The following is a 26,950-nucleotide window of genomic DNA, read 5'->3' on the forward strand; positions in this document are numbered from 1 at the left end:
TGTGACTACAGGGATATAAAGGCATGTCAAAGGAAATACATGTTTTAGATTTTATAGCAACGCACAGGGTCCAACTGCAAAGATTTAATGTTGAACTTATACTCTAGCTAAGCCACAATGGTGATACCTTTGTGCATCTAATTACAATGGAACCACTGATGGGTTAAAAAGCCCACACTACAGATTCATTCATCATCCTCTCTGTGAGAAAAAGGACAAGTGTGGCCCTGAAAATGGGCACACACTTGTAGCTCTCTTCTGGTTCCAATCCCACCCACCATGTTTTGTCCTGTTGTCCAATGAATCCAATGGATCGCTCCCGAAATAATACAAATAGGGACTTTAGAATTACATAAATCGCCAAATGTTGTTTGCACTGTGGGAGAGTCTCGGACCAGAGATCATAGCTTCAGAATAAAAGGATGCACCTTTAGAAAGATGAGGAGGAATTTCTTTAGTCAGAGGGTAGTGAATCTGTGGAATTGATTGTCACATTCGGCTGTGGAGGCCAAGTCAATGGATATTTTTAAGGCAGCGATTGACAGATTCTTGCTTAGTATGGGTGTCAGGGGTAATGGAAAGAATGCAGAAGATTGGGGTTGAGAGGGAAAGATAAATCAGCCATGATTTAAGGGCATGGTAGACTTGATGGGCCGAATGGCCTAATTCGGCTCCTGTAACTCATGACCATGCACTTATGAAATGCAATTACATGCTGCAAATTTGGGGATTGTAAACCATGCACATATATATTCCTTTACTCGTCCCACACCGGGGAAATTTGCTGCTTAATTATATCAAAGTCGCAGAGTAATTGGATCAAATGATGTGTCCTAACTGTGTTACAAAATGCTCACCTTAATCCAGACTTCAAATGCCATTTTACAGAATATTAAATTACATAATTAATTTCCAGGACTATAATTGCTGGAAATATAGCGCAAAACTGAAAATGGCAGCAGGTCCCATGGAATGCTAAATGTGCATCTGTGATTTCCAGCATTTCCCATTTATAATTGCGGTAAAACTTACTTAATGCTGATTAAAAACATGTATTCAATCTTATCCTGATTTAAATCAATTTTTGGTGAGTATCTCTTCATCTCTTTACTGTCTCTTCAGCAAAACAACTGGCTTCTTTGTGAAGGTGAACCATATCTGCAGAATTCAGTTACAAGTGGAGATTCACTTAAAGTCATACAACAAACCCAGCAAAAGTTCAGTGAATTCTTTATCTTGGCCACCGTAAGTCATATTCACTGTACCTATATGTTTTATTTATGTATAATTATAACATTCCTAATAATAACATTCACATTTTAAGGGCACCCATAAACTGAGTGCATTCACCAAATTAGACGATATTCAAGGCTGGACATGGTTTATGTGAAGTAGGTTAATATTTGCAATTTTTTTGGAATTCATGCACAAGGTGTAAGCACACTGCTCATCCCTAGTTGTTCTCGAGCTGACAATGGTTAGAAGCTTCTTTAGTCAGTGTTGCAGTGCTAATTTTCTAGGTGCCAGAGCTGTCGCAGGTGCCGAAGCGGCCGCTGTTAAATTCCCCGCTAATTAAAATTCCCCGCTGTTTATTTTGGGGGGGTTTTACAGAGGTGCCGGAGCGGCGCTCCAGTGAGCTCCGGCAGCACCGACCCCCTACTTTAGTCCACTGTGTGATGAAGTTGCGTCCACCGTGCTGACAAGTGGAGAGACACAGAACAATGGAGGAATGATTATATTTGTTCCTATTAGTTTTGTGTGATTTTGAAGGAAATTGGAGGTGACAATGTCCCCTTTTGCTGCCTTTGGACCTCTGGGTGATAGGAGTTGTGGGTCTGGCAGATGCTATTGAAGAATCCTTGGTGAGGTATTGCAGTGCATTTAGTAGAGAGTACTCACTGCAGCTTCAGTGTGCTGGAGGGATGGGATACTTAAGATGGAGGTTGTGATACCTATGGTCCAGATAGCAGCATATCCATGATGGTGCTCGGCTTCTTGAGTGCGTTTGGAACTCACACATCCAGGTCGGTCGAGAGTTTCTGTCATATTCCTGCCATCGTGGGTGACCTGATGGTGATGCAGTCAATGCTGTTCCCCACATCTGTGGGACCCAGATGGATCTGACCTTGCCGTCTGCATGTGCAGCACTTTTCACGTTCTCTCTGTGAGCAGATGTGTTTACTGCCATTCCGGTTTTCTGCCATGTCTTCAAGGTTTGCTGGTAGTTTAGTTGACCACTATAAGTGATCCCTTATGGGTAAAAATAATCAAAAGGGAGTTGATAGGTATGTGTAAAGAGATTGGCACTGAGGTACAAGGGTATAAGGAGAGGGGGAATGGAACTTATGGGATTGCTTCCCTGGAAGCTGGCATGAACCCAATGAGCCAAATGGCTTCCACCCCTGTTGTTATATTTAAGATTTATCTTGTAACTGATGGAAAGGCTTTTGGCTTTTGCCATTTTCTTGTAGTTACAATATCAATTGTTGTCAATTCAATAATATATGAAAATGGAGGGAGTCAGCATACATCCTTTTATTACGTGAGTTATGGACCTGACCTATTAGTTCAGCAGAGTGCCTTGTATAGATTTCCAGTTACATCTTAAATTTCTGTCATATCAATGAAAACATTATTGACATCAGTATGAAAAGAATTCAGAAGATGGATGGAAATATAAAGATACAAACGCAGTGATTAGGACAGTGATACTTAAATTGTACTTACTCTCTAAACCGTGCCACCTCATGGAACACAAAACACCTTCATCTTATACCTCCCTATATGACTTAGCATCATGTGTTGACACTCTTATGAAACACCTTGGGTTAATAAGGTGCCACAAGTATAAGTTGCTATGTAATATAGAAACTAACATTGCTCCACTTTACGATTGTCTGACAATTGCACCTTACAGCAGGAATACAAAAAGAGTTTGGAGCTGTTGCAGGAGGCAAATCAACTGGATGGTTTCTCGTATCCTGAGTTTTCAGTGTTCAAAGATATGGTGGAAGAGTTCAAAACCCGACTTGACAATTTTCACAGTAGTGCTAAGAAACAGCAGGCAGAATTGAATGCTCTAGTCAACCTGTACGACTACTGTGATAAGGTTTGTATAAAGAAAAACATAACGGCAAGTACTGTAAAATAAATATCACGTTTCCTTGTCTTCCTCCCCCAATATTGCAGAATGTGAAGCTGAAGAAAATATAATATGAACTTAAAAGAAAATTCTCCAACATGACTGATTGGCACATAAATAAAATCTTTCAAATAAAAATTTAAAAGACTAACCAATGTGCAGAGATTGTAAGGGTATCTTCCTTAGGAAGTTATTGGCTGATATTGGCCCAAATAAGTTCCAGTTGTCAAAATTGTGACATGATTTCCACCCAAACAGTCGTGTACTGACTGTACTCATTCCTCAAATGGTAAGCTAATTGAGATATTTAATTAGAATTTAAGCAGCAGAAAACAAAGGATAAGAAAACTTTGCATCAGTAAAACCTGCAGACAAGGACATTGAAAGGGTGGTTAGGAAATGGATGGTAGTGGGCAACAGCATTTAACCAACCTGGATGATATTTGAAAAGCACTGTGTGGCTTTGGCTAGGCTGAAGAAGTAAGAGATTAGGCAAACATGAAAGGAAAATAAACCCTACACGGAGACAAGATCCACAGACATGTGAGGGTGCAACAGTTTCAAGATGCCCACTGGTGTAAACTTTACCTTAAAAAGGAGTTCAACAAGCATATTATATGTGAAAGGAACATAAGAAAACTCTCACATCAGAAATGACCTCACCAAATGTGTGGGCAGAACACCACAGCCAATATATGTCTAGGTTTTATTTTCCTTCTAACATACCACAGGAGAACTCCACTGGCTAATTGAATAGATTCAGTCAAGGGATTCAGAGGCAGAAGAGGGCCAGCACCTTCAGGTGATTCAGGCTAGAAAGCAGGTGTTGATGAAGGGATTTGCCAGGTGCATCATAGTCAAGCAGATTGTTCATTCTCAATTGTGGAAACAGAATTAAGAAAGGCTGGTAATCACAGAGCTTTGAAACATCAACCCCGACATTATGAAATAATGATTAAAACTGCTTTAAGAAAACTGCTCCCTCACTTTCTCCGCCGAGCTATGTTGAACTGCTTGCTGGGGAGCTGATGATAGGGAGCTGAATTTCCCAAAAGGCTGCCCTTTTTGGTTGCTGCAACTTTGGCAGGATATTTATAGAAGCACCAGAGAAGCAGAACAGACAGCTTTTGTTCATTTCACTGGTGTTTCTGCAAATCTTATTGCAGGTACCACAGACAACTGGGAAAATCCCGATGGAATCTAACAGAGTAAGCCTTATGAATTTTCAAGTATGTGAGTGTTTTGCCACTCAATATATGGGGAAAGCATATGACAAACCTGTTTCACCTGTCAAAAGATCAAATCCATGCCTCCCAGACTTACGAATGTAAAGGGATACACAAAGGATGTGTGGAAGCTCAACGCCACTCACTTATGAAATGGGGTCTGTAATTTTGCAATGTTTATCTCGTATTAGACATTTATCTCATGCCAAATAGAGAAAGTGCCTGTGAAATGAGATAAATGGATAATTCTTCAAAGATATTTGTTTCCTTTCTCCAATTTGCTATGTATCTCCAGCATTTATTACTTCTGTTTCAGATTTCTATCATTTGCTGTATTTTCCTTTTCAATACCATTCATTACACGTGTGGTCTCTTTTGTTAGGCTCTGAAGTTGATCGAGGATTGCAAATGTTGCTTGGCCCAGCTGGGAACATGTAGCTCCACAAAATTCAGCGAAGAAACACTGCAGCATCTTGAAAATTATCATCAACGATTTTCAGAATTCTCTGTGGAAAAATTTCATCAGATGAAGAGTCAGATCCATGGCCTGAATAGCATTCAGGGCAAGAAGATGTGGGATGTAATTTTGTTGAATTATGAAGAAGTCAGGCAACTCCTTGAGGAAAACCTAGAGTTGTGCAGGAAGGTGCTGAACGCTGATGGAAGTTCTTCTTCAGACAGCAAGGGAGAGTCAAAGAGCGCTGAGCAAAAAAGCAGTATGGACTTGGTCTCAAGTGCCTCTCATGTGAGTGGGAGTTTTTGGACTGAAGAAGGAATAATCTGGCAGAAAAAGGAAGAACATAAACATTTGCCTGCGAAGAGCATTCATAATCACAAAGAAAATGTAACAAACAAACCAAAAAGGGTACAAGCAAAGTCTTCAGTATTTGAATGGTCAGTGTGTCTGAATACAAAAGACGAGTCGAGTGATGAGAGGAGCCCTCAGATCTCTTCCCTCCCTTCCTACTCAGACCCAATCTTTTCTCCCACTGTTCGTCACAGAAGTTATCCCTCAAAAAAGATTATGCAGGCAGCACAGGGCTTCCAGCTGTCACGACATGCGAGCTTTTGCACCGAAAACAAACATTATAGGAGCATTGCAACTGGCAGTAGAAGCAGTGGTGCTGCTCCACTGATTAGATCTGTTCTCAGTGAACCTGAAGGACCAAGCACGTCACGAGGAGCAATACAAGAATTGACAAAGGAGAATTCATGGTAATAATAGAAGTTTGATATTTGGCAGAGACCTGTCTATCAGATGTGAATATAAGGGAATAATGCATTTTTCCCTCAGTGTATTGTATCATAATTATATTTTTTAATAATTATTCTCCAACGTATCTGTGTTACCCATAAGCCCAAGGCAAGACAGTCACAAAGTCCCCTTCACTTGCATGAATAGTTATAATTACTGTGACATTGCAAAAGTTCATTAAATAAAGTAGTCTGTTCAACCAGTACCTCATTACCAATTAATACCTGCACCTTCACTTCTACCCCAGGTAATAAATGACATAGAGTCATAACATAATTGGATGCACACCTCAAAAGTTTTCTGCTTCTTTTTTGAGAAATTATGACTTTATATGAATTTAAACTTCCATTCTGAGATGAGGAATATGTGGGGAGATTTTTGATCTAAATATTGTGTGATACTCCATCAGAACATCAGTCACAGACCCAGACAAAGTTCATAATATTTGGAGGGGATCTTCTATAATCCAATGGATTTATTCACAATATTATCATCTTGGGATGTAGAATAGATCTTCTGACATTTCAGATCTGGGGGGTTCTTAGGTATTGTCCCATGGAAAAAAATGTAAACTGCTCCTGGCAATGGTCAAATAAAGCAGTCTTTCAGGAGGACAGGTTATGAACCTGGCCAGGAATTCCTATGTGGACCCAGACTTTCATTCTAATTCAATTTACTCCGATGGAACATGTAACACATGTTGGGCGGTTTGTGAGTGTCAGTTGAGTTCAGTTCAGTTTATTGTCACGTGTACCGAGGTACAGTGAAAAGCTTTTGTTGCAAGCTATCCAGTCAGCAGAAAAACAATACATGATTACAATCGATCCTTTTACAGCCTCTAGATACATGATAAGGGAATAACATTTAGTGCAAGGTAAAGCCAGCAAAGTCTGATCAAGGAAAATCTGAGGGTCACCAATGAGGTAGATAATAGTTCAGCATACTTTCTGTCTTACTTCCAAAATGTGTAAGTTTCAGTTTACCTTGCCAGGTGCCTCCGTGCCTCCGGTATTACCATCAAGTTGGGACTCTTTTGGAAATCTCTTTTTTGCACTGTTTTAGTCGGCTATTTCCTTGACCAATACTTAAAATGAAAAATAATCAAACCGATTATTGCCTTGTGGGTTTCCATAGCTATGTTAAAGTCATCATTTAGTTTGTTCATAGTTATTTCAGTGGTGTAGTTTGCAGTTAAGCAAGATTGAAAAGCCCTTTTAATATAATGTGGCAATATAACACAAATCTGAGAGCAGTGGGAATGAGTAAATCTACCTCTGGTTGCTTATACCCATGCAAACTCAATACAAGACTAATCGTAAAGTCACAGAGTGATACAGCAAAGAAACAGTTCATTTGACCCATCATGCCGATGACAACCATCAAGTACCAATCCCATTTACCAGCATTTAGTCTGTAGCTTATTTTCATTTGGCAACTCAAACCCTCATCTAAATACTTCACAAATGCTGTGAGGCTATATTACCTCCACCTCCACCTCCACCTCCACTCTGGCAGTGCCTTCCAGATTTAACCATCCCCTAGGTAGTAGAGTTGTTTCTCACATCCCCTCTGAACGTCTTACTACCGATCATCTCTTCCTTACTAATCCAGGCACCCACCTTCCCTTTGAGCACTTCACCCTATCCTTCTGCTCACCTTTTCTTTTAAACTCCCACTTTCAACGAGCTCCCCGTGCTTAATCCTTATTTGGTTAGTCAAAATACACGACCTTAACCCCACATTTCTCTTGTTCTTATTCATTTAAAACATTGTCTTGAAAACTGAAACTCCAGATGGTGTTCTGATTGATAACTTTAGAATGTTATCTTTTTTTTATTGTGGATTTTCACAATTGTTGAAAGGAACACTCTTAAGTAATATTTTTACTTCCGTTTGCTTTTTATTTCTTCCAAGCAATAAACTGCAACACATTATGGAGGAGATATTGATCACTGAGAGGGAGTACGTCCGTTCCCTTGGATACGTCACTTCACACTTCATCCCTGAGATGGATCGTATGGACCTTCCTCAGGATTTGCGGGGACATCGAGGGACCATCTTTGGGAATTTAGAGAAACTGTATGACTTCCATAGCCAGCACTTCCTGAAGGAGCTGGAAAGCTGTGCAAGGGTCCCCATCAGAGTTGGCCGCTGCTTCCTTAGACACGTGAGATGCCGATTGATATCCTACATATTCTTTGCCAAGATAAAAAATAATCTGTCTCTTAGATTACACACTTCTTTTGAATTATAGGACTTTGTTTAGGCTGCATGCCGTTCTGGTCACCACGTTACAGGAAAGACGTGGAAGCCTTGGAAAGAGCTGAGAGGAGGTTCGCCTGAATGATGCCAGGATTAGGGGGTATTAGCTACAGTGAGAGGTTGGACAGACTCATATTGTTTTGTCCAGAATGCCAGTGCTTGAGGGGGAGACCTGATAGAAGTATATAAAATTATAAGTGGCACAGATAGGGTAGACTGTTGGAGGATGGACTGTCCTAGGATGGAAATAACAAATCCAAGAGGGCATAGCTTTAAGGTGAGAGGGACAAAGTTTGAAGGAGATGTGCGGAACAGTTTTTTTACACAAAGTGTTATGAATGCCTGGAACGCGCCACAGGGGATGGTGGAGGTGGCAGATATGATAGCGGCCTGTAAAATACATTTGGATAGGCACGTGGATATGTGGGAATGAAGGGATATGGATTATGTCCAGGCAGATAAGAGTAAGTCTTGGCACCATGTTTGACCCAGACATTTGGCCCAAAGGGCCTGTTGTTGCGCTGTACTGTTCTATGTTCCATGTTCTCTCTCCCTTTCTCTGTGCATTCCAATATCTTCCTAATTTATTTTCCTTCAGAAGCAACATCTTTGGAGGGAAATGGCCAACAAAGGTTTGGGTCAAGACTCTTCATGTAGGCAGTCTGGATGAAGGGCTCTGGCCCAAAACATCAACTGCTCATTTCCCTCCACAGATGCTACCTGCCCCCGCCACTCTCTCCCTCTCTTGCTCTTTGGCAGCTCTCCCTCTCTTGCTACAGATTCCAGTATCTGCGTCTGTGGTGCTTCTCCACTCCCTTACAAAGTCAAAGTCAAAAGTCAACTTTATTGTCAATTTTCAGTTAGTTTACACAGACAGAAGATCGAAATACCGTTTCCCACAATCCCGAGGAATAAAGTGCATTAAATTAAGTTAAAATTAAAAAGGCACAGCAAACAACAGTCAATATATACAGTTTAATAAAATATAGTCACTTCAATGAAAAAAGATGAAGATGAATATATTACAATCAAAAATAATGAACAGTAGTGCAAAGCCTGTCCATAGCAGCATGGTCCATAGCAAAGCCTGTCCATAGCAGCATGGTCCATAGCAAAGCCTGTCCATAGCAGCATGGTCCATAGCAAAGCCTGTCCATAGATTACGCTTGTATCAAGTTTCTTTTTACATTAATTATTGCAATCCCTTCAACTTTCGTTGTGGTTTTCCCCTTAGTTTCAATAACGATAACCTATGCCTCTTACTTTCCTTGAGATGTGCATAAGCATATCTTTCAGCATTATTTTGCAGATTCACACATTTTAACAACACCAACACGCAGGGAATGATCGGAACATTTTAAAGAAGTGTTGCTCGAAATCAAGTGGTGCGCACTAAATGTTGGAAACGCATGTCTGATCCACATTACAGCAGTTGCATCTAGAAATGCTTTGTACATTAATGATGACAAACTGCATGTTTGATTTTCCCCATGAGATACAGCAGGAAAATCACACAATTCATGGAATTTCCAGCATTCCACAATTTTCCAATGTTATTTGACTTGCATTGGAATTAAATTGCACTGTGCACAAAAATGAGACATTTAATAAATCCATGCCAGTAATGTTTGATTTCTGCTAGGACACGATCATTAGCTTAACTGTTAATCCTATCAGATCCTTTGAAGTATGACAAAGAAAAACTTTGTATTAATAAGCTGTTGTCAGTGATAATTAAATTGAGAATTACAATTGCTTCATTATTAAAAAGGAGTTTGCACCTTTCTTTTTTTTTAATTTAGGAGAAGCAGTTTGGACTCTATGCGTTGTACAGCAAGAACAAGCCCCGATCAGACTTACTGCTCAGCAGCCATGGAAACACCTTTTTCAGGGTATGTGTTTCAACTTATCTTAACTCTGCAGAGATCTTGCATTGAAGTGACCGACACCTCGTGAATTCAGGCTGCCACCCTGCTGAACAAAAACTGTAGCTAATCCAATATGGTGGCCATCACTCCTCCAAGCAAAGTTTGGCACATGGTTCTGACAAAATAGCCTGTCTCATTTATGTTAGTTTTACTCCAAAACACAGAACAAAGCAAGTTGAACCTTTTGTGTACGAAGGAAATGCAGGTGCTGTGCTTAAACCAAAGATGGACACAAAAATCTGGAGGAAAGTGGTTAGGCAGCATCTCTAGAGAAAAGGAATAGGTGACATTTCAGGTCGAGACCCTTCCTCAGAAAAACCCTTCACAAAAATTTACTTTTTGTGTCTATCTTAAGTTGAACATTTTGGCTTCCTCCTTTCACCTCAGTGTTCCAACCCTGAGATTCACACCAAACTAAACTTACCTCCAAAGCTGTGTGACTTTGGAACAACATTCATAAACATCATTAACAATAAGAACCACATGACTACTGTATGCCCTACACACCACCCCATAAAATGCACATTTGACTTCAGATGTAGTCAAATCCTCTAAAATTTTCATCAAAATAAAACCCCTCATAATCACATCATATTTTCTCTGTTCTAATATTGAATAAATAAATCTGGGTTCAGATGTATTATTGTCACATGTACTGAGGTGCAGTGAAAAGCTTTGCTTTGCATGCTATCCAAACAGATCAGTTAAATACAATCGTTAAACTCAAGTAAAATAGATAGAGCCAAAGGGACGATGCAGAGTGCAAAATTTAGATCTCAGCATTGTATCGCATCAGTTCCATAGACAAAGTCCAATGTCTACAATGGGGTAGAGGTGAATAGAGGTACTGAATGATATTGACCGAGAGGTTATAGCCCTGACACCATGTCTGTAAGTTCTCTATCTCCTTCCTGTACACCATCTCATCATTGTTTGTGATCCGGCCCACCACTGTGGTGGCATCTGCAAACTTGTGGATGAAGTTAGAGACAAATTTGAATTGAACTGAATTGAATTGAATTGAATACATTTTATTAGCCATACATACAAGGAATTTGCCTTGGTGCTTTGCTCGCAAGTAACAACATGATATACAGTAAACCATTAAGAATAAAACATTATAATTTAAACATGTGAAGATTGAAATAAAATACCAGAGCAGTCATGAGTGTACAGGGAATATAATAGGGGACTGAGAACGTAACCTTGAGGAGCATCAATGTTGAGAATTGGATGCCTTCAATGTAGGTCGGGCCTTCAGTCCTTTCAGGCTTTGACATCAGGATATGGTGTCAGGTGCTCCGGGGGGGGGGGGGGGGGGTCAAGGCCTGCACTTGGTCGGGTCTGAAGGTCAGATAGGGTCGGTGCCTCTTCAACATCGGGCCCTGCACTCAGTCAGGCCTTGTGGTTCGGTGGGGTCGGTGGTCTTCCATATAAGGGCCCAGTCACCCAGTCAGGTCGGCAGTTACATGAGCGCGAGGCATAGGAGGATATGTGTAAGCTGCAGGCTTCACCATTCGCAGTAGGCCTCACCGTTCAGTCGGCTCAGGTCAGTTGTAAGGCTTTCGTTCCTGCGGATGATGGGTTCTTCAGACCTGCAGGAATATTAAAGAAAATATTATTAGGACATTTATAAATGATGCTATAATTACAAGTAGAAAAGAGATTTAAAAGATTAGAGCAAATGTATCACATAGTAGTCGATCGTTCTCTGAGAAGCGCACGCAAAGAGTCGCCATGATCCAGTGACATGTTGCCATCTGCGGTATCCATGTACATATGCCATTTGAGGAACCAATCTGTATAAATATGGTAATGAGTTCCCAGACCACTCGGGGCTAGTGGCTACACACATTTTGGCATCTCAGCTGCTGCCCTGATAGAGAGCAGTCATTGTTTGCACAGCTGCATCTTGTGGCTTCGAAACTAGTCCCTGCTTTGAATCACAACACTCGATGAAAATTGTTCATTGATTGCTGCTTGCATATATTAACACTTTCTATATTATTGATGTACCCATTGACCATACTTCAATGCTCTCTAACAGTTATTAAGAGTCAAGTCTAGAGTTAAAGCATAGTTAATTGTCACATGCACTGGGAAGGGAATAATGAAGTTGTTACTTGCTGGAGATTTACAGGCACATTAACACAACAGCACAACAAATAAATATACAATAAACCACAATACGATAAATTAATAGTTATTCTAGATAACCAGACCAGAATTGTGCAAGCAGATAGAGTGCAACCTGTAAAAAGGGGGAGTGGAGGGTGGAAATAGTCACAAAAGCTGGAGGCGATAAATGGAACGCACCCCAGACACACACTTCCTCTCTCCTTCTGACCTACACAGGTTTTCACGTGAACACCTTTCTTTCCACTTTCCCTCCCCTTTGTAACCCAGTCCCTTTCTCCTCCTTCATCTACTTTCTCACCCATCCCTATCCCCCCAGGTCCCCTCCCCCTTCCCCATCTACTCAACATCCCTCCATCTGGTCTTATATTTCACTCCTCACCTTCCTTTCTTATATTTTACCATCTGCAGCCTTTGTTTTCTCTACTTATCACCTCCAGCCTTTGTGACTCTCTAAGGCACTGCCCAATTCACCACTAACCAATTTAGGACATTGGATTTTGTCAATGGAACTTGTGTGCTATAATGCTGAGAACTATATTCTGCACTCTGTATCTTCCCCTTTGCCTACCTGTTGTACTTGAGTTTGACTTGATTGTATTTATGCATTAGCATTATCTGAACTGAACTGGATAGCTTGCAATACAAAGCTTTTCACTGTACATGTGAATGTACAGTGACAATAATAAACCTAAAGCCAAACCTATCCCCACCCTTCCTCCACCCACCTGACTACCCTGTTAATCTGACCCTCTCTACCTGGATATACCATTCACTTTACATCTTGCCCCATCCCTTCACTCACCTCTTTCAACCAGCTATCTCCCCTCTTCTCCAGTCTTGAAGAAGGGTTACAACCCAATACATCGTCTGCCTATTTCTCTCCACGGTTTTTTGCCTGACTCTCCAGCAGTTCGTTCATCGCTGCATTGATATTATTGGCACTTTATTTTACAGTGCATATCAGAAAGGAGACAGAACAGTGAACGTGGTTGGAAAGAGTTCAAATTAGATTATTTGTGTAAGAGGGAACTGCAGATGCTGATTTAAACTGAAGACAGACACAAAAAGCTGGAGTAACTCAGCGGGCCAGGCAGCATCTCTGGAGAGAAGGAATGGGTGACGTTTCGGGTCGCTTCTTCATACTGGTTAGGGATAAGGGAAACGAGAGATATAGACGGTGATATGGAGAGATAAAGAACAATGAATGAAAGATATTTTTGAAAAAAGTAACGATGATAAAGGAAATAGCCCATTGTAAGATGTTTGTAGGGTGAAAATGAGAAGCTAGTGCGACTTGAGTGGGGGATAGAGAGAGAGGGAATGCTGGGGCTACCTGAAGTGAGATAAATCAATATTCATACCACTGGGCTGTAAGCTGCCCAAGCGAAATATGAGATGCTGTTCCTCAAATTTGCATTTGGCCTCACTCTGACAATGGAGGAGACCAAGGACAGAAAGGTCTGTGTAGGAATGGGAAGGAGAATTAAAGTGTCCAGCAACCGAGAGATCAGTTGGTTCACAAGGGCTGAGCGAAGGTGTTCCGCGAAACAATCGCCCAATCTGCGTTTAATAATAATAATAATAATATATTCCTTTATTCGTCCCACGCTGGGGAAATTTACAGTGTTACAGCAGCAAAGTGGATAGCAAGACATTATAAATAAATAAAAGTAAAGACAAGAGATAAATTGTCATCAAATTTTTGTGTGTTCTTAACTGTTAGTGTTGACTCGTCAGCTGGGAGCAGTGCTGGTTGTGCAGACTCACAGCAGCGGGAAGGAAGGACCTATATCTCTCCTTCACGCACTTGGGGTGAAAGAGTCTGTCACTGAAGGAGCAACTCAGTGCAGTGACAGTGTCCTGCATGGGGTGGGAGTCGTTGTCCAGCAGCGATGGACAACTTTGCCATCATCCTCCTCTCTCCCACCACCTGCACCGAGTCGAGGGGGCAACCCAGGACAGAGCTGGCCTTCCTGATCAGCTTGTCGAGTCTCTTCCCTTCCGCCGCTGAGATGCTGCTGCTCCAGTAGACCACTCCATAGAAAATGGCTGATGCAACCACCGTGTTGTAGAAGGTCCTTAGGAGTGCCCCCTGCACTTCAAAGGACCTGAGTCTCCTTAGCAGATAAAGTCTGCTCTGGCCCTTTCAAACATCGGCATTTGGTCTCGCCGATGTATAAGAGTCCACATCTTGAACAACGGATACAGTAGATGAGGTTGGAGGATGTGCAAGTGAACCTCTGCCTAACATGAAAGGACTGTCGGGGTCCCTGGACAGAGACGAGGGAGGAGGTATAGTGACAGGTGTTGCATCTTCTGCGGTTGCAGGGGAAGGTACCAGGGGAGGGGGTGGTTTGGGTGGGAAGGGATGAGTTAACCAGGGAGTTGTGGAGGGAACGGTCTGCGGAAGGTGGAAGGGGGTGGAGATGGATAAATGTGGCTAGTGGTGGGATCCCATTGGAGGTGGCGGAAATTTCGGAGGATGCGAATGTTCGGAGGATGTGGTATCCAACGGCTGATGGGGTGGAAGGTAAGGACGAGGGGGGCTCTGCCTCTGTTGTGACTAGGATGAGGGGGAGCATGGGCAGAGCTGCAGGGTACTGAGGAGAAACAAGTGAAGGCCTCATCTATGATGGGAATATTTGCTGGGGTTATTCCAGCATCATGGAGAATGTAGCTCAAGCCTCCAAGCATGTTTATGGATACCTTGGGCCAAAACAAACTTTAATCAGGGAAATTGGAGATCACAGAGCGACGGGTTTTCAATTACATTATTGCAAAGAAACAATTGCAGTTTTCATAAGGTTTACAGGATTACCACTCAAATGTAGGCAGGGCAGGGTTCAACACTTGTTTGCAATCTGAAAGGTTTCACTGGTAAATTCAGCACTGAAACAGTTTAAAACATTGACTTTCTCTCGACACAGGCCAAACAGCTAGAATTAGGTGACAAGATGGACTTGGCATCATATCTTTTGAAACCAATTCAGAGAATCAGCAAGTACAACCTACTCCTGAGGGATATGTTCAAAGAGTGCAGCACAGCCCAGGAAAAAGAGTGCAAGGAACTGCAGGGAGCCCATGAGATCGTGTGCTTCCAGCTCCGGTATGGGAATGACCTTCTTGCCATGGATGATATACAGGAGTGTGATGTAAGTTTAGACAGACTTTTGCACTTTGAAAGCATTTTAAAATTATTTTATACTCAACCTTACTTTTTGCATTATTGCATATTCAATGAGATAAAGAATCGAGGATTATGAAAATTGCAGCAACGTTATATGATTTACAATTTTATCGCAAATTTAAATTCTTCAATATGTTGCAATTTTAAAATGTTTTATTTATTAGAAGGACAAGGTTAAATATCCTGCATCTCACAATATTTTGCAATCTAAATAACATGGTATATTTGTGTTGTCATTTTCTATTTTCCATTTCCATGTGTTGAAGATATTGATACGTTCGAAGGACTATGGCATTGTACCCATTCTTCATATGTGAGCCATCACAACAAATTGCAATTTTATTCTCACCCAGTAATTATATCTGGGCACATTTCATATGATTGAGAATTGAGATAAGAAGTATAAACAGTAATGGATTCCTCTCTACTAGGGCACATGGATCAAGCTATGTGCTGATTTGAAGATGGGATTATAAATGATATATCATGTAACATGAAATACTAAAAAAATATGCATTCATTATACTTAATACAGATTATACTTCCCGGTGTAATGGGTTTTGTTTGTGGATTTTTAATGAACCTTCTTAAGAAAAACAGACTATTATAAATAGAAATACATGAGAAATGAATAAAAATGGAATAAAAAGGAACTGCAGATGCTGGTGTATATACCAAAGATAGACACAAAATGCTGGAGTAATTCAATGGGTCGTGCAGTATTTCTGCAGAAAATACAGCGGTATAACCTATCCATTTTCTCCAGAGATGCTGCCTGACCTGCGGAGTTACTCCAGAAATTTGTGTCTATATTATGAGAAATTAATATCAATGTTTTACCTGTATTTAAGAAGGGGGATAGTAAGGTGTTTTAGTTGTTTTATGTTTTCTTATTCAAATAAAAAAATATTCCATTTGTAATATTTCTGAATGCCAGAGACATTTGAAAATGTGGAAACACATAGCAGAAGAGAATGTGTACAGCACATTTCCTTTCTCTTTAAGGAGAAATCTGAAGGCTGATTTTTTTAAATTATTAAATGTTTGGATGCTGTGCAATTCAAAGGAAGACCAGAACTAAATATCATAGATGTAAAATAGTCAACCGTAAATCAAATGGCTAATTCAGAAGAAATGTCTTTTACCCAGAAGAAAGAGTGAACATGTGGACAAGGCTAATAATATAGGTGCCTTCAGTGGGATGTTAATGAGAGAGAACTGCATTGATAAAGTTAGAAGAGGAAGAATCGAGGTTTAGATGAAGCACAAATGCCGGCAGGGACTTGTTGGTCTGAATGGTTTATTTCTATGCTGTTTCTTCTGCATTGGCTTCTCAGTCTTGTCACCCAACCAGCACAGACCAGAGTGTAAACCTAAGAATTTGTTTTCTGTATGTTTTCATACCACATCTGAGACTGTGTGTAGTCATTATCCATGGGAGTTCCCAAGGGATTTTCAAAACTTAAGTTAATTAAAATGTGGCACCACTAATCATATCCTTAATTGTAACCGTGTTGGTCCTAGGTGAACCTGAAGGAGCAGGGCCAATTATTACGTCGGGATGAGTTTGTTGTATGGTCTGGGCGAAAGAAATGTTACAGGCACATCTTCCTCTTTGAAGATCTCATACTCTTCAGCAAGACCAAGAAAACAGAAGGAAGCAATGACATCTACATTTACAAACAATCCTTCAAGGTACAATGAGCGTATTCTAGTTAGCGAATTTCCTTCTCAATCCATGCTGTGGAATTGAAATAGACTTCAAGTCCCCACTTTGAATATGACAATCTTAATAATAATAATAATAATGCATTACATTTATATAGCGCTTTTCAAACACTCAAAGACGCTTTACAGGGATTACTAGAACATAGAGAAGAAAATAAATAGATAAATAAGTAAACGAACAGAAAAAGGAGACAGAAGGTGAGGTGACGGTCAGTGGTTGAAGGCAGTGCTGAACAGGTGAGACTTCAGTGATGTTTTGAATGTGGTGAGTGAGGAGGAGTCTCTGACGGTTTGGGGTAGTGAGTTCCAGAGGGTGGGAGCAGCGATGGAGAAAGCCCTGTCCCCCCAGGATCTGAGTTTGGTCCGGATGGGGGGGGACAAGAGGTTGGCAGCAGCAGAGCGGAGGGTGCAGGTGGGAGTGTGCCTGTGAAGGAGGTCAGCCAGGTAGGATGGGGCCAGGTTATGGAGGGCTTTGTAGGTCATGAGGAGGATTTTGTACTGGATTCTCTGGGGGATGGGGAGCCAGTGGAGCTTGTAAAGGATGGGGGTGATATGGTCACGGATCGGGGAGTGGGTGAGTAGACGGGCAGCGGAGTTTTGAATGTATTGAAGTTTACTGATGATTTTTGAGGGTGAGCCATAGAGGAGGCTGTTGCAGTAGTCCAGACGGGAGGTGATGAAGGCGTGGATGAGGGTTTCTGCAGCTGTGGAGGAGAGGGATGGACGGAGACGGGCGATGTTTTTGAGGTGGAAGAAGGCTGTCTTTGTGATGTGTTTGATGTGTTTGTCGAAGGAGAGGGTTTGATCAAAGATGATTCCAAGATTCCGGATGTGAGGGGAGGTGGATACTGGGAGACCATCAATATTGAGGATGAAGTTTTGGGTGATTTTGTGAGCGTTTTTGGACCAATGATGATGATTTCAGATTTGTTGCAGTTGAGTTTGAGGAAATTTGATTGAAGCCAAGATTTTATTTCAGTGATGCAGTTTGTCAGTGTAGAGTGTGTGGTGGTGGAGATTGACTTGGTGGAGATGAGGAGCTGGATATCATCGGCGAAGCAGTGGAAGTTGAGACCATGACGGCGGATTAATTGACCAAGGGGGAACAGGTAGAGGATGAAGAGGAGGGGGCCAAAGACTGAGCCTTGGGGGACACCTTGGGGGAGGGGAGCGGTGGGGGATTTACAGTTGTTAATGGAGATGAACTGGTGCCTGTCAGAGAGATAAGATTTGATCCAGGATAGGGCTGTGCCGGTGATGTTAAAGGAGGTTTCAAGTCGGGTGAGGAGAATGGAGTGATTTATGGTGTCAAAGGCGGCGCTGAGGTCAAGTAGGATGAGGATGTTGAGGTTGCCAGCGTCAGAGGAGAGGAAAAGGTCGTTTGTGATTTTGAGGAGCGCAGTTTCAGTACTGTGGTTGGAGCGGAATCCGGATTGGAAAGTTTCATACAGGTTATTGGTAGAGAGGTGGTATTTGAGTTGAGAAGCTACAGCACGTTCCAAAACTTTGGACAGAAAGGGTAGGTTGGAGATTGGTCTGAAGTTGTTTGGGGTGTCAGGGTTGAGACCAGGTTTTTTCAGAATGGGGGTGACAGCAGCGATTTTGAGGGATGGCGGGACGATGCCAGTGGACAGGGAGGAGTTTATTGTTGCAGTGATAAGTGGAGAGAGAGCAGGAAGGCAGGCCTTGACAAAGCTGGAGGGGATGGGGTCCAGAGAGCAGGTGGCAGTTTTTATTCCTGTGAAGAGGTCAGAGAGGTCGGTGGTGGAGACTGGGGAGAACTGAGGCAGGGGTTGACAGGATAAGGGGGGGCAGGTGGTTTGAGGGGGAGCTGATGCGTTGGTGGTTAAGGTGCTGTAGATGCTGTCTATTTTGCTTTGGAAGAATGAAAGGAAAGTGGTGCATTTGTCAACTGTGAATGATTGGGAGATGGTGTCCAGGGGGCTGAGGAGTTTGTTTATTGTAGAGAAGAGTGCTTTTGGGTTTCCGGAGCCAGAGGGAATTATTTGAGAGTAGTAGGTGGAGTGGGCGCGGGAGAGGGCATCTTTGTAGTGCTGCAGGTGGTCTTTGTAGGCTTGGGAGTGAATTGTGAGACCTGTTTTGTTGCGGAGTCTTTCAAGTTGGCGGGCATGAGTTTTCATCATGCGGAGTTCAGGGGTAAACCAGGGAGCAGAGTGGGTGAAGGAAACTGTTTTGGTTTTTATAGGTGCAAGCTGGTCGAGGCAGGAGGAGAGAGTGTGGTTGTAGTAGTCAGTGAGGTCAGAGGGGCTGTGGAGGTCAACGAAGGGAGAGGCGGACGTTATTTCAGAGAGGGAGGATGAGAGCGAGGTAGGTGAAACAGAGTTCAGCTTAAGGAAGTTGATTTTGCGTTTTTGCCTTGGAGCTGGGGTGGGAATGTTGACGGACATAGTGATGGCTAAGTGATCAGAGAGGGTGAGGTCGGAGCCAGAGAGGTGATGTAGATTTAGTCCAGTGGAGCAGACAAGGTCCAGAATGTGCCCACGGTTATGGGTGGGAAAATTGACGTGTTGAGTGAGGTTAAAGCAGTTGAGTATTTCAGTGAAGTCAGCGGTTATTGTGGAGTCAGTGGAGTCCATATGGATATTGAAATCACCGAGGAGGAGGATTGAGGGGGAGAGAGAACAGAACTGGGTCAGAAAGTCGGAGAAGTCAGAAAGGAATGATGGGTGTGGTTTGGGAGGGCGGTAGACAACTGCCATGGCTAATTGTGTGTGGCCAGAGAGTTTGAAAGCCAGGTGTTCAAATGAAGGAGCAGATGAGATGGAGATGAGGCTGATCTTGAAGTCCTGTCAGTGAATTACGGCAATCCCACCACCTCGGCCCTCCGAGCGTGGTTTATTGATGTAGGAGTATCCGTTGGGTGTAGTGAGGTTGAGTGGGAGGTAGTCCAGAGGTTGTTGCCAGGTTTCAGTCAGACAGAGGAATCTTAAATGCATGTATAGGGCATTTAACATTCCACTCAAACTATGCCAGATCACTGTAAAGTTATTCATTTAAATAATATAGAACATAAAAGAAACTTGATTATATTTCATCAGCATGAAAACCTAAATAAGCAAACTATGATTATGTTAGAACAATCCTGGTATTAACCTCGTGCTTACACATTCATTTATGCAAACATTTCTCACAATGGAGACATTGTGAATCTTCAGATGAAGAATTTCTATCTAAAGTAAAGCAATAATAAATTGCATTTAGCGTGACAAAAACGTAATATGTTAATATCGGTAGCTTTCTCTTATCTTTCTTTTAAGAAGTTAAATGAATATTTTATATGTGATTTATTGTCTGATTATCCTGTTAACCTGGAATAATAATGATTTACTCGAAGGTGTTAACTTACTTAACAAAAAATGGCATCCTGCAAAGTTTAATTAGAGACTGCATAGTTTCTGCAGACCTCAGCTCAATTATCAGTTTTCATATGAAATTGTGTATGAATATTTGCACCATTCGGCCCATTAAACCTGCTTCATCATATAAGCAATCTGAATTTTGCACCTTTCTCGAAATGCACCTCTGACTTGACAAAAAAAAATCAAGACTGCTCCACTGGCCTTTGTGGAAGAGAGTTGCAAAGGAAAATGACCTGGAAAAGTTGCTTTGCATTGATTTTGCAAACAGTAAGTGTACGGCATCAGCAGCCTGATAGTTCTGTGCAGCAAATACATATCAACAGATTCTCCATGCACCCTCATAATTGAATTTACAGGAAAGTGGTCGTGACACTGCCAACATTAGTCTCTTAGAATATCAGTATCCTTAGGATTTCCACTGAGACACATGCAAATGTGGGTGGGTCTAAGCTATTGCCGGTAGTCTACAGCAAGGAGGTGAAGGATTTGACAAAGATAAATAAATCATGAGTTTCCAAAGGATAAATCTATTGCTGTACGATTGACTTAATCTTGATCGTTGTGTGTTTTGTTTTATTGTTTTGTAATTCAGACTTCTGAAATTGGAATGACACATAATTCTGGTGAAAGTGGACAGCGTTTTGAAATTTGGTTCAGAAGACAGAAATCCCATGATACTTATATCTTGCATGCACCAACTCCAGATGTGAAACAGGCGTGGATAGATGATTTAGAGAAAATATTATGGAACCAAGCGTTAAGAAACAGAGGTCAGTAAATTAACAGGAATTAACTGATCAGATGAAGAATGCCATAAAGCCAGTAATAGTCTTCTCCTTAAACTCAAATTTCTCCTAATTATGCTAATTGAACTTGATATGTTGTGCACTCTTTTTAAATTATTGTATTTAAAAAAATAAAATTAATTATTTTGATGCATCTTGTTGTCATGGGACTGAACATAACATGCATGTTTCAGTGATTATTAATAGTAAGTGGTCTGTCACATTAATGACAGAAGATAAAATATATTTATTCAGTGAAGTGATCATTTAATCTCTTGCACAGATTTACAACAATACTTGGAGGGCTAGCTTCTTGCTTACTATTACCATTACAAAGTCCCCAAGTTACATTCTAAAATGTGCGGATAAAAAATATGTGGTTAGGATAGCTTTGCCGACATCTTACTGGCTGTGTGTGACCTTTGGACGTTGGCAAAGCTAAATGTAACTTTATTGAATTGAACTTGTTCTGGCTTTTGTCATTGCAAACCTTTGGTGATCATTATTTGGAGGCAAAGGGTCAACATGCTGCTAACATCTGGTCAGTTTATGAAATGTTAAGGCATCAAGGTCATAAGTTTCTTTTACAATATGTGCCTAATTGTTTTTATGGTAACAGCAATGATTTTTTTTGTGATGGCATGCACCAGTATGGTGTTTGGGCACCTCTATAATGTTGAAAACTAGATGGATGTACAGCAGCTAATAGTGTTGTGTGAAGTTATTTGTGAATCAGCACCTTTTATCTGCAAAGAAAACACTGGTGACAAGGTCTGATTCAGTGTAAAACGTGGAGCATGGAAAAGTACAGCACAAAAACAGACCCTTCGGCCCATAATGTCTGTGCCGAAAATAATGCCAAGATAAACTAATCTCATCTACCTGCACATGATCCCCATCTCTCCATTCCCTACATATCCATGCACCTATCTAAAAGCCTCTTAAATGCCACTATCATATTTGTCTCCACCACCACCCCTGCCTGTGCATTCCAGGTACCCATCATTCTCTAACTGTCTGCCCTATCTATGCCTCTCATAATTTAATATTATTTTATCAGGTCTCCCCTCAACCTCATTCCAGAGAAAACAATCCAAGTTTGCTAATACCCACTAATCTAGGCAACATTCTGGTCAACCTCTTCCTCACCCTCCCCAAAGTCTCCACGTCCTTCCTATAATGGGGTGACCAGAACTGCATGCAATACCCCAAATGTGGCTCTACTTGAGAAGTATAACCAACATAAGCCTTCATCAGAAAAATCACAGGAGAAGAAAAATATAACAGAGAACGATAGAGAAATACAACATGGACCATCAAACAAACATTTTCACTAATCATCTTGTATTCTCCCCCACAATTCCATCAACTCTTCCCCCCAGATATCACCGTTTATCTACACACTGTAGGAAATTTACAGTGGGTAATTACCCTACCAACCCACATATTTTTGCTTTGTTGGATGAAACCAGAGCACACAGGCAAAATACTGTACATGTTTCTCATGAGGAACATACAAATTTCCACCAAACAGCACCAGAGGTCAAGATTGAACCTGGGTCTCTGGCGCTATGAGGCATGTTTATAAAAAATCTATAATTATATTGCCTGTTTCATTTGACCATTCATACCACAGATCCAACCAATGCTAAAACTATTCATTTCTGGCAATAGGCTTCATGTCAATTTTAAAGTGTTGTCCAAAACATTTATAAATTGGCATCGGATTCCAAGGTGGAATGGGGGAATCTCAGGATTCTGTTCACCATAGATGGATGACAATGTGACATTAATGATGCACTATACATTCTATGTGGACAGTGAGGAATGTGATTACATGTTCAAGGTCTGACACTTCTTCTGCCCTCATTGGTTGATCATTTGCACAGCTTTTGTGTGAATACAGATAAACTACCAAACTAAATACGACTTTTCTTTATTTATGACATTTAAGGAGTAAATGAAAAATGAGGCTTGGATTGGTTCCAAAAGCATTGGTCATCTATGAGCCTTGATGAAAAAAATAACTTTCAAATGCTGACATTGGAAGTAACAACGAGCCATTTAAAATAAAAACACAAATATTGGAGGCTATGTTACTGTGATGGAAGTCACCCTGCAATCCCAATGTCAATAGGTTAGAGGGAAGTAGATAGGAGAGTAGATAGGACTGCACTGATAGCTGGCATAAACTTGATTGGCCAAATGTTCTCCATAATGAAATATCCAAGTTTAAGAATAAGGGGTAGGCCATTTAGAACGGAGATGAGGAAAAACTTTTTCAGTCAGAGAGTTGTAAATCTGTGGAATTCTCTGCCTCAGAAGGCAGTGGAGGCCAATTCTCTTGATGCTTTCAAGAGAGAGCTAGAGAGAGCTCTTAAAGATAGCGGAGTCAGGGGGTATGGGGAGAAGGCAGGAACGGGGTACTGGTTGTCAATGATCAGCCATGATCACATTGAATGGTGGTGCTGGCTCGTAGGGCCAAATGGCCTACTCCTGCACCTATTGTCTATTTTCTATAATATTATACAAAAGTAACGTAAAAATTATACACAATTATTTTTTGATTAGATTGGTTCACAGTATTGAAACACAGAGTGAATTAAAATCAACATAGGAGAGCCTATCAAAACATACATATTATTCTTGCACCAAAAATATGCAGCTAAACGTTTTTGATCTAATTATCTTAGCAACATGGCTGGTTGTGAATGGAAGTAATTTCTGGCATTATGCTTATATATCGTACACAAAAGATTGGGAAAATTTGAGTAGAGGTGTTTGTGACTTTGCTTAAATCTCCACAATCATTTATGTTGATTACACTGCAGTCAACCAAATTGCACTCCAAAAAAACCCCACTCCCACAAACATATACCATAAGCCATACACCATGATGTTTAGAATTAATCAGACAGTGGAAGATGGTCTTCTTCTACCTGCTAATATTAGTGAAAGGTGGATGTTACTGTAAAGTGTGCTTCTTTATTCTGCTAACATTTGCTTTTCTAAAGACATATTGCCACTTGCAATTCTTGTCTGTTGTGCATTTTCTATTCTAGGTAGAAATAACTGTCCAAATGTCTGCACTGAAGCCTCTGGTTGGATATTGCAGTGTGCAGGAACTTGGTGTCTTGTTTAACTCCTAGGGTGTCCACTAACTGGCATGAATTGTTTTGCTAGTTATAAGTAATTTAACATCACCCACGAGTTTGGAAATTGTTTTCCAGTTTTGTTTAAACATTTTGTGTTAACTAATTGCAAAACAGTCCCTATCAATGTTGAAATTCCTTCTTTAGAACTCCAGAAGCAGGAGAGGGTGTTCATGGGCATTGGCAATAAGCCATTTATGGACATCAAACCTAGCGAAGCAGCCATCAGTGACAGGTCGGTTCACTGCATCACAAAAGGGAAAGGTATGAGTTTAACTCGAAGGCTAACTTAGTGAGGGACCAGATTCTGCAGTGTATCAGAAAAAGCATCCTATGTCTTGGAGGCTGAGCTTAAAGACTTTTCTTCCATTGATTAAGAGCAGAAGGATTTTTGATAATCATAACTATTAAAAATCCCAAAAAATTACTTCAGTAAAACGTTAATCGACAATCATCTCCGAATCATCTTCAAGGTCCCAAGAAGTAAATGTTAGAGGTTGAAATGTCCTATTCCTCATTGGTTGGAACCAAGGTATTAAGCAACAGGAGTATTAGGCTAGATTCAACCATTGTCATAGCTGTCTTTCACATGTGTTTACAATCTTTAGGCACATAATAGAAAAGTATTTTATTATTTGCTGTTTATTCATTTTGAAAAGTATGCAACTTCCTATGATATAAAGGCACCAATTTCATTCATACTGGAAGGACTACAGCATTATAGTGCTGTGAAAGTTTGGATTATTTTGATACTGTAGCTACGTTGTTCTTTGATTAAATATCTTATGCGCTGCGTAAATTCAAGTCATCAATGCACCTGTTTGTTGTAAGTGAAAATTGTTATGATGACCATTTGTTTCTTCATTTCTTCTGTGCTTGCAATGCAGAAGAACAGCTTGTGAACCAGAAATCTTGTGAAAGAATGAAAAAGTTGCATTGACATTATATTTACTTCATATATGATATACATTTTCATCCAGCCACCTTCACATTTAAAATAACTAATCCAAGCCTGGAACAATATCCCATATGCTTGCTAAATGATATTGGAAGTCTGATTCTAGAGTGCTGCTACAAAGGGCACATAAGACATATGATGTTTCACCTTACTCACAGTGGTTCCAAACCTGCCAAAGTCTAAAATGTACTGGGACATAAATCAAGGAGTAATATTCTCTGAATAATGCACAGCCTTCAGGCATTTCTCCTTGACCAATATTCACACCCTCAGACTTTCCACCGAGCCTGTTATTGGTAGGCAATTTTGATTGACTACATATCAAAATCAAGTTTGTGATCAAATCATATATAATGGCAGAGCCATATTTTTTACAACCAAAACATATGATATCAAAACTTTATTTGGTCAAACTACATGATTTTCTCAGAATGGAATCAAAGCTGAATTAACTCATACACTGATTAGAACATTCATAACATTTTCAGAATTTCTGGAACATTTCCAAAAAGGTAGATTATCTGTTTGCTGATGCTGATCAAAATATGTCTTCACTCTCAACATTCTAACAAGGTTAGTTATGTTTGTTATAGAGCAAACCAAGAGACCAAATTCCATCGGATCCAATGGCAGTGCTTCTTCCTCAGGAAGCCAATCTTCTTCATCATCTTCTGGCATTGGTTCCCTGAATGTGCACAGTTACTCCTCTTCACCGTCAACTTTAAGAAGCAATACTGGTACCAATTGCTTATATAATACGCGGACATGCATTGAGGAAGATGACCTGGAGAATGTTTCAAATGGGAGACCTTTTATGAGTGAGTGACCAAATCACAACTACCTGTCTGTAATAATCGAGGCATTCATCGCCACTGATACGTTCCTCAGATACATTCTTCAGCTTTGGGCTGCGTGTGGAAACTGGAGCTCCCTGGGGAAAACGTGGGCAGCTTCAGAGGTCAGCATGGAACTAAAGTTCATTGAAGTTGTGAGGCAGCAGCTGCATTAGTTGCACAACTGAGTTGCCTGCATTGGATAACATGGTCAATGGTATGCTGTCCACAGTCTGACGTAACCAAAAGTTACATTTCTGATATGTAATGTGGTTAGTTTGCCAGAATTAATAGGAAGTGGAAAGTGAGGTTTACTGGAAGCATCACTTTCTTATGTTGCAATACATTTCCTTTTGCTGAAATATTAAAGGAGGAGAAATAAATTTTCTAATAATTAAATAAATAGAAGTATTGAAAATTATTAAACGTCAGTACTGCTGATTTCTCTGTTTGCAGGCCAGGATGGTCCAGTCTGCAGGCATTGATCCACTGGTTGGTCAGTTGTTGGTGTAGCTCAAAGAGAAAAGCCTTCCTAATTCAACACTTTATTGCTGATGGCATGTTGATTGGTTTAGTCACTGACTGATATAAATCCAAATCAAATAGAAATAGAACTGCCAAACCAAAGGGTGACAAAATCATTCACATTTGGGAACCTTTCTTTCCACATGTTGGAGTATTTCTTCATGTTGGCGATTGTCTCTTGCAGATAACTAAATCTAAAGAACAGGTTAAGCAACAGCCCTGACATAGGTGTTTTGGGATAAATAATCCAAGTTGAAATGTATCCTCTCCAAGAGCAGATGATTCAATCACAATGTGTAGGAAGGAACTGCAGATGCTGGTTTAAATTGAAGATAGACACAAAAAGCTGGAGTAACAGTGGGTCAGACAGCATCTCTGGAGAAAAGGAATAAGTGACGTTTCGGGTCGAGACCCAAAATGTCACCTACTGGGTCTCGACCCGAAACGTCA

General features: G+C 40.8%; 1 protein-coding gene across 3 annotated transcripts in view; it reads left to right on the plus strand.

Moving 5' to 3' along the window:
- quoa (quattro a) overlaps positions 1 to 26,950 on the plus strand; it is a 122,198-nt gene that overhangs the window by 86,918 nt on the left and 8,330 nt on the right. For all 3 annotated transcript variants that reach the window (XM_078418961.1, XM_078418962.1, XM_078418963.1), the window contains exons 12-20: positions 1,123 to 1,245; positions 2,918 to 3,109; positions 4,751 to 5,583; positions 7,538 to 7,790; positions 9,688 to 9,777; positions 14,880 to 15,104; positions 16,664 to 16,834; positions 20,840 to 21,017; positions 25,736 to 25,960. In XM_078418961.1, coding sequence (XP_078275087.1) covers positions 1,123 to 1,245; positions 2,918 to 3,109; positions 4,751 to 5,583; positions 7,538 to 7,790; positions 9,688 to 9,777; positions 14,880 to 15,104; positions 16,664 to 16,834; positions 20,840 to 21,017; positions 25,736 to 25,960 — 2,290 coding nt within the window. The remainder of the gene's footprint in view (positions 1 to 1,122; positions 1,246 to 2,917; positions 3,110 to 4,750; positions 5,584 to 7,537; positions 7,791 to 9,687; positions 9,778 to 14,879; positions 15,105 to 16,663; positions 16,835 to 20,839; positions 21,018 to 25,735; positions 25,961 to 26,950) is intronic.

The sequence above is a fragment of the Rhinoraja longicauda genome, chromosome 22 (genome assembly GCF_053455715.1).
Source record: "Rhinoraja longicauda isolate Sanriku21f chromosome 22, sRhiLon1.1, whole genome shotgun sequence".
Lineage (NCBI taxonomy): Eukaryota > Metazoa > Chordata > Chondrichthyes > Rajiformes > Arhynchobatidae > Rhinoraja > Rhinoraja longicauda.